This window comes from Prionailurus viverrinus, chromosome X, assembly GCF_022837055.1.
Source record: "Prionailurus viverrinus isolate Anna chromosome X, UM_Priviv_1.0, whole genome shotgun sequence".
Classification (NCBI taxonomy): Eukaryota; Metazoa; Chordata; class Mammalia; order Carnivora; family Felidae; genus Prionailurus; species Prionailurus viverrinus.
Genome location: NC_062579.1, coordinates 74,365,812 through 74,378,574, shown reverse-complemented (window position 1 = coordinate 74,378,574; position 12,763 = coordinate 74,365,812). Strand labels below are relative to the sequence as shown.

Sequence of the window (12,763 nt, the reverse complement as noted above, 5' to 3'; positions counted from 1 at the left end):
TTGGCCATGATCAGAGGCTCATGGTTTTGTAGTATATTTTTGTTTCCATACATCTTACCTTTCCAAATAGATCATAAACCCAAGGACAAAGATGTGTCTCTTTTTTTCTGCTTATAACACACAACTTTATTGATGACATAAAAATAAAGCCTCAAATGTATAAACATAAGTCCACACAAAGGACCAAAAATTACCTTACTTATGAAAAATCAGGTCAGTTTCTGTTCATGAAGCATACTAAAAATATCTTGATCCAGACAAGGTAATAATCAACACATGTATTTTCAGTACAAGTTTGAATTCGTTTGGTGTTCAAAAAGTGATCCAGCTATAGACCATCATAAGTAACATCAGTTTCAAAGTTATAATGCAATTTACAATGTGCATTACCTCCAGGCAGCAAAACCAAAATATTACTCAGATTTGTTTGGAAACATATAACTAATCAGAGTTTACTTAATAATAGCTCAACTCTTTCTTTCACCTCAGGGTCACTGTATTCTGCTGCTAAGACTCGAAGTTTCTTGGCACATGCTTTAGGTCGTTGGAATATGAAATAAAGGGAATTTTTACTGAACTTGTCCTGGGTAAATACTTTTGCTCTTCTTTTAAAATGGTAATTTATATTTTCAAATAGTGAAAGAGCATTAAGAATATTCTCTTTTGTCTCTTTCTTGTTAAAGATATTAATCAGTGATGTTGGTGCATTGGCAATGAGTAAGTCTTTTGTCATAGATGGATTTTTAGAGAAATTCAAAAGCATTCCCAAAATATGGTCTTTGGTTTCTCCACTTCCCACAGTTAACAAACGAAGAAATTCTGAAATATAATTTGTAACCATATGCTGATATTCACTAATAACAGTCAAATGCTTTATCAATCTTAGTCCAGCCAGCTGCACATTTGAATTCAAGGGATAGGTCACTGTGTCTTCACATACTTGGTTTAAGTATGTTTTCACCTTCCTATGATTTTCAGCAGCCACTGAGATGTTATTCAGTGCATTTAAAGCCTTCTGCCTAACACTGGGATAGGGATTATTGAGCAAGCTTTCAATAATTGATATTCTACCTGCATTACGAATGACTTCATGGGAAAATGGATAATCAGGACTGTTATATAGAGCATTATTGGCTATTTCATGAATAGAAGGATCTTCAGTCATCTCAATCATGCAAATAAGTTTTTCAAGCTCTCGTGGATCCATATTAGCTTCGCGTTTACAGCGACAGGTCCAGGGATGAGTTTTCTCCTCACACCTTATCTTTCTGATTTCATCTTCAGGTGGGAAGCAGGACTCATTTTGGTATGGAAATTTCATTTCCGTCCAGATCATGGCTCCCGCCCATGACCCCATTCCTGCCCCAGGGACCATGGATGGATATGTGCCTCGTGACTCAATTGACTTTTTGGGTTTAGTCTTAAGTGCAGATTTGTCCTCACTTCTGTTTTCATTACCATGCCAGAACCAAGACCTTACATCAATTCCACCAGAAGCCTCAAGGTTATCCTTGGCACTGGCCTTATAGACATCTCTCTCACTCTTGGATCTGAACTCATTACTCTTCTCAGTATCAGCCCAAAACAAGGACCTTAAACTGATTTCCTCAATATCAGGGCTGGACACTCTACTTAGCTCATCCTCATCTACATCCTCAGTCAAAGACCAGGACCCCATGCAAGCCTCTTCCTCACCCCCAAGCCTAGACCCTGTAGTGGCTGCATCTCCATCCCAGAGCCAAGATTCCTTCCTGGCCTCTGCCCCAGCCCCAGCTCCCACACAGGAATCCACATGGGCTGCCTCTTCAGATCTGGTCCAGGACTCAATATTGGCCTCTTCTTCAGCCCTTGATCTGGATTCAATACTGGCCTCATTTTTACCTCCAAGTTTGGACGCAATACCAGCAGCCTCTTGCCCTCTCCTGAACCAGGACCCTGTAGAAATCTCACCTCTAGTCCCAAACCAGGATCTTTCATTGGCCTCCATCTCAGCACTGACCTGTGGTCTTCCACTGGCCTGGTCATCAGCCCTAGCCCAGGACCCTCCACTTGCCTTGTCCTCAGGCCCCAGCCTAGATCCTCTACTGGCCTCATTACCATGCCTCAACCCAGGGCAAGATTTTCCACTAGCCTGATCCCCAGTGCCAGCCTGGGAGACTTCCCCACTGGCCAGGTCCTCAAATCCAGGTTTGGAACAGCTATCAGCCTGATCCCCAGCCCCAGCCCAGGACCTTCCACTGGCCTGACTCTCAGTGCCAGCCCAGGGCCCACCACTAGATTGGTCTGCAGACCCTGTATTAGACCCTTCAACAATCTGGTCCTTAGCACCAGACCAGAACCCTCCTCCACTGGCATCCTCAAATTCAGGTTTGGGACAGCTACTAGCCATATCTCCAGCCACAACCCAAGACCCTCCACTGACCCGACTCCCTGTATCAGCCCAGGACCCACCACTGGATGGGTTCGTAGGCCCTAGTCTAGATCTTCCAACAGCCTGGCCACCAGCCCCACCCCAGGACCCTCTTGCATTAGCATGACTCCCACTGCAAGCACAGAACCATCCATTGGACTGGTCTTTAGGCCTTGGCCTGGATTCTTCACTGGCCTGGTCCCCAGTGCCAGCCCAGGAATCTCCAAATGACTGGTCCCTGGGACCTAGCCTAGACCCTCTACCAGCCTGGCCCCCATTGTCAGCCCAAGACCCTCTTCCACTTGTCTGCTCTTCAAATCTAGGCTTTGCCCCACCACCAGCCTGATCCCCAGGTGCAGCCCAGGACCCTCCATTGCCCTGGTCCACAGCTTCAACCAAGAACCCTCCACTGGCTTGGTCCTCAGAGTCAGCCCAGGACCTTCTGCTGGACTGGTCCTCAGGCCCCAACCTTGGCCCTCCACCAGCCTGGCCAACAGCCCTAGCCAAAGACTCTTCTTCATTTACCAGATCCTCAAATCTAGGCTTGGACTCACCACCAGACTGATCACCAGTCCCAGACCAGGAATTCCCACTGGCCTGGTCCACAGTCCCAACCAAGAATCCTCCAATGACCTGACTGCCAGTGCTAGCCCAGGACCCATTACTCGACTGGTCCACAAACCCTGGCCTAGACCCTTTGTTGGCCTGTTCCCCAGCCCTAGCCCAGGACCCACCCCCAGACTGGTCCACAGGCCTAATTTTGGCCCCTCCACTGGCTTGGTCTGCAGTGTCAGCCCAGGACTTTCTACTAGACTGATCCTCAGGCCTGAGCCTAGACCCTCCACTGGACTGGCCACCAGCCACAGACCAGGACATATTTCCACTGGCTTGATCCTCAAATCTAGGCTTGGATCCAGCAGACAGATCACTGTTCCCAATCCAGTACCCTCCACTAGCTTGGTCCATATTCTCAGCCCAGTACCCAATGCTAGCCACATTCCCAGCTCTAGCTTCAGCCCAAGACCCTCCATTAGCCTGAATCCTAGCCCCATCCTGGGACCTTCCACTGTCCTGTTCCTCAGCTCTAGTCCAGGACCCTCCAATGGCATCTTTCCCAGCCCAGGACACCCCACTGGCCTGACTTCCAGCCCAGGGCTCACCAATAGCCTGGTTCCCAGTACTAGCCCAAGATCCCACACTGGCCTGGTTCTCAACCCCAATCCAAGACCCTCCAATGGCTATGTCCCCAACCTCTGACAAAGAACCCCCACTGGCCTTGTTCCCAGCCCAGGACTCTTCACTGGCCTGGCTCCCACCCCAGAGCCCCCCACAAGCCTGGTCCCCAGCTGCAGCCCAGGAAGGAAAACCAGCTTCATTGTCAGCCTTAGCCCCAGCCCAGGACTTAATATCAGACTTATCACTAGCCCCAGTCCAGGATTCAACACTGGCTTCATTCTCATCATCAGCCCAGGACATGCTATTCTCCCAGTATCCATCCCTGGCCTGAAACCTAAATTTTATCCATCGCTCAGAAGCAATCCAATCCTCAATACCAATCCCATTCCAGTAATAGTCATGGACCCTAGGCTGAATTTTTCTGCAGGCCTGAGTGCCTGTCCCACCGCCACTCTCAGAAGTGAGCATGGCTTCAGTCTTAGGTTTTACATAGCCCTCATCTTCTGTGACTTTTGCCTCAGACTTGGGTATAACCTTGTCCTTTGCTCCAGGCAAGACCTTATTCTGGGAATGGGCCACAGACTGAGGCTGGCCAGAGCCCATCATATGTGCCCCAGCCTCTACCTTAGACTCAGCATTGGTATTTCCCCTGACCTTACTCCTGGCACCAAGCAAGGCCTCACCCTGAGAACTGGCCACAGCTTGGGGTGAAAGAGAGCCTCGTCTATCTTGCCCAGCCCCTGCCTTAAATACCACATTGGGATTGTCCCTGACCTTATTTCTGGCACCAGACAAGGATTCACCTTGAGAATTAGACTTGGCTTGGGGTTGGGCAGTGTCTATTATATCTGTTTGAGGCTGAGCAGAACACATTGTATCTGGCCCAGTGCCTGCCTTAGACATAGCACTGGGATTTCCCTGGATCTTACTCCTAGCACCAGGCAAGGTTTCACCTTGGGAATCAGACACAGCCTGAGGGTGGGTAAAGCTTGTATCTGCTCTGACCTCTACCTTAGACACAACATTGGGGTTGCCTCTGACCTTATTCTTGACACTAAGCAAGGCTTCACCTTGGGAATTGGCCACAGCCTGGGACCAAGCACAGCCCATTGTTTCTGGCCTAATCCCTGCTTTAGACACAGAACTAAGATTGCCCCAGACCTTATTCTTAGTGCAAGTTGGAGCTTCACCCTGGGAATTGGTCACGGCTTGGGTCTGGGAAGAGCCTGTTGTATCTGCCCTGACTTCTGCCTTACACACAGTGTTGATATTGACCCTGACCTTGTTCTTAATATCAGACAAGGCTTCACCCTGGGTATTGGCCACCATGTGGGGCCAGGCAGAACCTGTTATATCTGCAGTGGCCTCTGCCTTAGATACAGCATTGGGATTGCCCTTGTCCTTATTCTTAGTACCAGACCAGGCTTCATCCTGGGAATTAGTCACAGCTTGGGGCCAGGCAGGGGCCACTATATCTTTCTCAGTGCCTGATTTGGACAGAGCACTCAGATTGCCTTGGACCTTACTCCTAGCACCAGAAAAGGCTTCACCTTGGGAATCAGACTCAGCCTGGGGCTGGGCAAAGCTTGTTATATCTGTTCTGGCCTCTACCTTAGACATGGCATTGGGATTGCTGCTGACCTTATTCTTCACACCAGGCAAAGCCTCACACTGAGAATCAGCCATAGCCTGGGGCTGGGCAGAGCCTGCTGTATCTGGCCCAGTCTCAGCTTTAGACAAAGCACTGGGATTGCCCTTGACCTTATGCTTGATACCAGGCAAGGCCTCACACTGGGAATTGGCCACAGCATGGAGCTGAGCAGAGCCCACTGTATCTGACCCAGCCCCTGTCTTAGACCCAGCATTGGAATTTCCTCTGACCTTGTTCTTAGTACCAGGCAAGACTTCACCCTGGGAATTGGCCACAATCTGAGGCTCGGCAGAACCCACTATATGTGACCCATTCTCTGCTTTAGACACAGCACTGGGATTTCCCCTGACCTTATTCTTAGGACCAGACAAGCCTTCACCCTGGGAATTGGCCACAGCTTGGAGTTGGGCAGAGCCCACTGTATCTGACCCAGCCCGTGTCTTAAACCCAGCATTGGAATTTCCCCTAACCTTGTTCTTAGTACCAGGCAAGACTTCACCCTGGAAATTGGCCACAATCTGAGATTGGGAAGGACCCACTATATCTGGCCCAGTCCCTGCTTTAGACACAGCATTGGGATTGATCCTGACCTTGTTCTTAGTACCAGGCAGGTACACTAGGTTTTCACACTGGGAATTGGCCACAGTGAGGCGCTGGGCAGAGCTTGTTGTATCTGCTAGAGGTTGGGCACAGCCCATTGCATCTGCCCTAGCCTCTGCCTTAGACACAGCACCGGGATTGACCCTGACCTTGTTCTTAGTACCAGACAAGACTTCGATCTGGGCATTGTACACAGCCTGGAGCTGGGCAGAGCCCACTGTATCTGGCCCAGTGCCTGATTTAGACACAGCATTGGAATTGCCCTTGGCTTTGTTCTTAGTACCAAACAAGACTTCACCTTGGGAATTGGTTACAACCTGAGATTGGGCACAGTCCACTGCATCTGGCCCAGCCCCTGTCTTAGACACACCATTGGACTTGCACCTAGCCTTATTCTTGATACCAGGAAAGGCTTCACCCTGGGAATTGGCCACGGCCTGCAGCTGGGCAGAACCCACTGTATCTGGCCCAGCCCCTGTCTTAGACACAGCATTGGACTTGCCCTTGACCTTATTCTTAGTGCTGGGCAAGTTTTCATCTTGGATATTAGATACCTCAGGCTGGGCAGAGCCTATTGCACCTGGCCCAGCTGCTGTCTTAGACACAGCATTGGGATTGCCCTTGACCTTATTCTTAGTACCAGACAAGACTTCACCATGGGAATTGGCCACAGCCTGGGGCTGGGCAGAGTCTGTTTTATCTGTTTCAGGCTTGGCAGAACATATTGAATCTGGCCCAGTTGCTGCTTTAAACATAGCACTGGGATTGCCCCTGACTTTATTCTTAGTATTAGGTGAGGCATCATCCTGGAAATTGGCCATACCATGGAGCTGGGCAGAGCCCATTGTACTTGGCCCAGCCCCTGACATAGATATAGCATTGGAATTGCCCCAGATCTTATTCTTGGCACCAGGCAAGGCCTCACCCGGGGAATTTGCCATAGTCTGAGGCTGACCACAGGCCCTCAGGTCTGCCTTAGTCCCTGACCTAGAAATGGCATTAGGATCATCCCTGCCATCAGGTAAAGCATCAGCTTGGATCTTGACGCCAACCTGAGGCTGCACACAGGTTTTCATTTCTATCCCCACCTCTGCTTTACACTTGCTTTTGGCTTTTCCCCTAGCCTTACCTCTAGTACCAGGTAAAACCTCAATCTGGCTCTTGTTAGAAGCCTGAGACTGTGCCTTTGTGTCTGTCCCACCCCCTTCCTTAGACATGGTGTTGACATTGCTTTTAGCCTTAATCCTGCCATCAGGCAAGGCATCAACCTGGACATTGGCCATAGGATGAGGCTGTGTATAGAGCTCAATGTCTGTCCCAGCCCCCATCTTAGACATGGTATTGGGATTGTCTCTGATCTTAACCCTGGCATCAAGCAAGGCCTCAGCCTGGGAATTGGTCCTCAAGTTTGCCCTGACCCCTGTTTTAGACACAGCATTGGAATTGCCTCTACCTTTGACTCTGGCATCAGGCATAGGCTCAACCTGAGCACTCGCTATAGCCTGAGGTTGAGCAGCAGCCCTCATGTCACCTCCAGTCATTGTCTTAGATGTGACATTGGTATTTCCTCTGTCATCATCCCTGGCCCCAAACATTGCTTCAGCCTGTTTCTTGGCCACAGTCTGAGGTTGTGTTGAAACTCTATCTTCCCCTGCCCCTGCCTTGCACACAGCATTGGTATTACCCCAGGCATCAAACTTTACCCCAAGCATAGCCTCAGCCTGGGTCTTGGCTACAATCTGAGGCTGAGCAGAAGCCCTCATGTCTGCCCTAGACTCTGCCTGAGACACTGTTTTGTGATTCCCCTTGGCCTCAACCCCAGCACCAAGCATGTTGTCAACCTGGATCTTGGCCACAGCCTGAGATGGTGCACAGGACTTCATGTCCACTCCAGCTTCTTTCCTGGACATGGTATTAATATTTCCCTTAGCATCAACTATGTGACCAGGCCTGGCCTCAGACTGAGTCTTGGCCACATTCACAGTCTCATCCAGGGCTCTTGCCTTGGTTTCAGCCATAAGTCCAGTCTTATTTATGGCACCCATCTTGGCTGCTTCCCTGGTCACTCCCAAGGCCTCATTCTGTGTCACCATTACTTTGTTCGTGTCTTTTTCAGCCAGTAAACAAGCTTCCACTTTTGTCTGGGTCATTATTTGCTTCTTGGTTTCTGCCCTGGCAACCAGTGCCCAAGCTTTAGCCTTGGTCTGGGTCACAGCCTCCTTCTTGACTACTCTCCCAGCCTCAGAGTCAGTTTGGGTCACTGCCTCTTTCATGGCTACTTCCCCAGTTTTGAGCTGGGCCACATTCAGAGTCACTGCCTCTATCATGCCCACTGTTGTGGACACTGTTTTGGCCTCAGACTGGTTCTCTGCCTCTACCTCAGCCATTGTCTTGGCCTGAGAGTTCGCCTTAGCAATGGTGGTAGTCTCTACTTCAACCCCAATCCTACCTCCTGCTCTGGTTTCGGCTCCAGTCTTGGCCATGGGTCTAGTCTCAGTCTCTGTTCCAGCCATGGCTTCACTCATGGCCAAGGTCTGGTTCTGTACCCCAACCACAGTCTCCATCTTGACTCTGGACCCATTTCTGGAAAGTTTCCTCACTCCCTGGGCTCTTCCTTTGGTTAATTTGTGAATGCAGTAGCAGGTACCAGCCCAGATCACCAATCCTGCAGTCACCCAACCCACTTCCTGAATGCGACCCATGTAATCACTCCTACTGAAGGCACGAACAAGGTACCAGAAGCTCAATCAGAATGGGGAAAGAGGGTAGTAGGTCTGGGTGTAGGCCTGTGAGGGCGCTGGTCTTCAGCCACTTAGAGGCCACTACAGCTGCCACTGGAGGTGGACCTAGAAGTGGAGGAAGGAAATGGACTAAAATTTCTCTTCTAATTTCGTGCATCACAGATAGATATACAGAAGGACAGAAAAGTGTAGAAATGATGTCCTTGGTGGGAGAAGAGGATGATGAGCAAACTCTCTCTCCATCCTTTTTATTTTCTCCCCTCCCCATTTTCCCCAGTGCCCAACAACTTTCCCCTAAGGTACATCCATACACATTTCCTTACACCAAATGAATAATGAAAAAGATATTGGAGTGTGGTGCTGACTATGAATGGGGGAGACTGAGAAGCCCTCAGACCTTGATTTTTACTAGACCTATTCTTGTCACCACTCCCAGAGGTCCCCACCCTCATACCAACCTGTAATGATCAAGGCAGTTCCCTCCTCTTTCCTTCTTTTGATTGGTGATATACACTAAAGTAGATCTATAAACTTACGAGATCTGTGGACCTAGAGACAGACAGACAGATGGAGGGACAGATGGGACTGGAGATTTTGTTCTTAATGTGACAGGCACATTATCAAACTATGTTTCTATCTTGCTCAGTTTACCCAACTTTCTGTACCAAAATAAAGGTAAGAGTGTGGGGTAAGTGACAGAGATGGTAGGAAAGGTGGCTGGGAAAGGGAGAGGCTAAGGATCCTCCAGACTGCACACTGACCCTACTAGATGCACACTGATCTCCACCAACCCACCCTTGAGATCTACAGGTATTCCCCATCCTCTTACCAGTCTATACCGATCAGAGGCAATTTCCTCCTTGTTTCTTTGCTTCCAGTAATCTCAAGCCCTACAGCAGACCTGCAGGCAGATCTATGGACAAGTAAACAAACAGGAGGTAATAGACACTAAGTCCTCATAGAACACACAAGTGCCCTAATCACTGACCCCAGTACTTGCCTTGCCAGAGCCCATGTCCAGTTTGCTAATGTGTTAAATCTTGTGATCCCTCCTCTTATCTTCTCAGTCACAGTCCAGCCCACCCCTATCCCAATATTACTCCTGTTTCCAGGACAGAAATCACCAAGGGATTGGCAACACTGTGGAAATCTGACAGAGTGTGGGAGAGGCAGAAATACCCTCCACTAAGACCCTCTCAAGTCTCGGCCACCTTCTGTGCTCACCCTCTTGTTATCACAAGGCACTGCTCACCTTCACACCAACCTTCATGGTTCCAAGCCAGTCTCCCCCTTTCCCTTGCTTCCAATGGTAAACAGCCCTACTGTGGGCCTATGGGAAGACCTAGGAACAAACAGAGAAGAAGGGGAAGGTTAACTGTTGAGTGCTTGTTACATCCCAATATCTAAAACAGGGGTCCCAGTACCTTCTGTGCTAGATCTAGAAACCCATTCTCTGAAAAGCAGAGCCTGGGGCTTCCCCAGCACTGAAATGGGCAGGGTGTAAAAGGGAGGCAGAAAAAATAAAAGGGAAGAGACAAAGGGAAATTATTTTAAAACCACCTGTAATATTCTAGGGTTTCTCCCAAAAGTCCGTCATTTCTTTCACCAAGGTGTTCAAACAGGGGAATCTGGAAAACTGGAAAATGGAGAAAGAGATGGAGGCCCCCAGATCCCTTACTCCAGAATCATACATAGCAGACTGACACCTACTTCTCTTTAAATACATCTCTAGAAGTCTCCAGAACAGACAAGGAGTGAGGGAAGGCTTTTTCTTTTGTAAAATTGCTATGCCTCTTGGCAAAGGCTATCTCAAAATATAATAATAATGTTCTTTGATATAATTTGCATTTTCTCAATATTATCTGGAGTGCAAATTAAAGCATCCGTAGAAAAGTTTGCTGTCTTTACTGGTCTTCAACATACAATTTAAGTTAAAAATCCGAAGCTTGGTAAGTAAACGCAGTTTAGGGAAAGTCCCCTAGTTAGCCCCACCTTATATCCCAACCAGACAGCGGTGCCTAAGTTCCTGCCTTAGAGAATGCACACAGAACTTCAACTGTCCATAGGCAGTGCCTGTGCTCACACTAACCTCCACAGATCCCGTGCAGTTTTCTTCTCTCTTTCTTCCCTTGCCTCGCCACAAAACAGTGCCACACCGATCTACTGTTCATCAAACAGAAAAGAGGAAACGCGCTGAGTGCTTGGACCAGCACCCAGGACACAGATCCTAATACTCACCTTTCTGAATTCAGGATCCCTGTTATCAAATCTCCCTTCCCTCATTCCAAAACGCCATCCCCACCAACCCCACCGTCCAGTCACCAAGGCCCACCATTTTCTGTGTAAATCCCACGGCGACATGTCCCTTCCAATGAAAGGAGCAGGAATCTGGACGGAAGTGTGAGGTCAGCGATTAGAATCAGAGAGGATGGGACATCTCAATCTCTGCATTTCCCTTTCGAGACACTCCTCCCCGCCACCCCACCCCCTGCCAACTATCAGCCTTGTCATAGCCCAAGATTCCCCAGCACAGACGTAGGCAGGGGGAGGGGACTCGGGAGAATCACAGTGAAGGCTCCTGGAACTTGGACCCGCTTTGTCCGGTATCCATGAACCAGCTACCGGGGTTGGTGGGCGGCTGCCCCCCTGGCCTCAGCGCGCGGGCCCCAGAGCCCTTACCTGCTCCGCTTTCCTCGGACCCAGTGCCAGCCCGCCAGGCGCAAGGCAGCGGGGAGCTGATACCTAGAAGGGAGTGACGACTGCACGGAAAGCTGCGTTGCTCTGCAGCTCCAGGTCATGTGAGGGCCTCGCGTCACCAAGCTCTCTCCCCTCCCACCCCACCCCCTCTGGACAGCCGGGAGTTTTGCAGGACCCTACCCCCTACCTCACGGTGCACCAACTCCCCTTCCACCCGTCATTGCGATCGGCCTCAGCGTGCACCGCCCAGTCACTCAGCTCTGTCCTCTCCAATCTGAGTAGCCTCTCTGCCTTGAGGTTGTGGTTTGCCCTTCTAGGGTTACTGGGGAAGGTCTCCATCTCACCCTCCCCCAGGCCTTTGCTCTAGTCTTTTCTCTGGATTCTTAGAGGAATCCTCTGTTTCTGCCTTAGACTATAAGACCAACAGTCCCCATGGGGTACAGTGATGCACCAAAATGGGCTAGGGAAGGGATGTCAGGAAAGGAGGCAGAGAATGCATTTAGAAAGGACGGTTAACATTTTTTATGTTCTTTTTTTTTTTTTTAACTTTAACATTGCACTCATTGTTTTTGTAATCGGGAAATGCAGTCAAGCCATTTTCATTTGACATTTAAATTTTAGCTCGCAAAAATAACAAAACACATTATTCTGTGCCACATTAGTTGCTATGAACTATATCCGTTTTCAAAACATATTAGTAATTACTGACATTTTATATACAAATATCAAACAAAACCACAGTTTCAATGTCATCTATAATCTGTGGGAAAACGTTCAGTTTTCTAAAAGTGTCAATTTCCCACAAGTGATTTACAACCTTTTGAGGTTCTGACTGAAATGAACTATGATCTTGTTTCAGGTGTCTGGGAACTTCCTCATAGATGACTCCTGGATGATTGAATGAAGACCCAACTCCTGATGAACCCAGTGCCTGAAAACTGGTGACTTCCTAGATTAACCTGTTTTCCATTTTCAGGGCTTTATTTGGATTTTACACAAGCATGTGATCAAATCAGTCTCCTCACACCCTGGACAGGACCAACTATTATCCCACTGATGGCAATGAGGCTTAGCAGGTGGAATGTTCATTTAATCACGACATTGGTGAGATATCTCCAGGATCTGTTGTTCATGTACTATATGTCACCCTAGCAGCAGCTTGTGTTCAGCACCTTCCAGTGTAGAAAGTGGTGAGGGTCTGTAAATGAAATCTTTGTCATTTTTCCCTCACAAAAAGCACAGTTTACAGGATCTCAAGCAGTCACCAGAAGAAAGAGGTCTTTTCACTCGCTGCCTTCTGTAACAATTTCACTGTACCACCCATACAAGCCCCTCAGAATAATACCAGAACTCAGGGACAAAGTATGCAGAAATTAGTCCCCATTCAGCTGTCCCAGCTAGGGAATCATACTCTAAATATGGACCCTTAGGCAGCCTCTTTCTTTGAATGCTGAAATATGACACTCTAGCAGGAAGCTCTCCCTACAA

The 12,763-nt window shown here is 48.8% G+C and overlaps 1 protein-coding gene across 5 annotated transcripts; it reads right to left on the bottom strand.

The window, feature by feature from the left end:
- Positions 1 to 106: 106 nt before the first annotated feature.
- Positions 107 to 11,368, bottom strand: ARMCX4 (armadillo repeat containing X-linked 4). Of its 5 annotated transcripts, XM_047844027.1 has the most exons (8): positions 11,258 to 11,286; positions 10,911 to 10,966; positions 10,668 to 10,741; positions 10,139 to 10,214; positions 9,831 to 9,920; positions 9,408 to 9,491; positions 9,037 to 9,127; positions 107 to 8,683 (listed from the first exon to the last, which is right to left on the bottom strand). In XM_047844027.1, exon 8 carries the CDS (start codon positions 8,537 to 8,539, stop codon positions 446 to 448), a length of 8,094 nt encoding a protein of 2,697 aa, XP_047699983.1. In that variant the 5' UTR covers positions 8,540 to 8,683; positions 9,037 to 9,127; positions 9,408 to 9,491; positions 9,831 to 9,920; positions 10,139 to 10,214; positions 10,668 to 10,741; positions 10,911 to 10,966; positions 11,258 to 11,286; the 3' UTR covers positions 107 to 445. The 5 variants fall into 5 exon arrangements, with proteins under 5 accessions (XP_047699983.1, XP_047699981.1, XP_047699982.1 ...); XM_047844025.1 differs by lacking the exon at positions 10,911 to 10,966 and having other exon boundaries at positions 11,258 to 11,368; XM_047844026.1 differs by lacking the exons at positions 9,037 to 9,127; positions 10,911 to 10,966 and having other exon boundaries at positions 11,258 to 11,368.
- Between the last annotated feature and the right edge of the window lie 1,395 nt (positions 11,369 to 12,763).

Bases quoted from the DNA above. Each gene is read 5' to 3' on its own strand.
- ARMCX4 (XM_047844025.1), bottom strand. From the start codon at position 8,539: ATGGGTCGCATTCAGGAAGTGGGTTGGGTGACTGCAGGATTGGTGATC.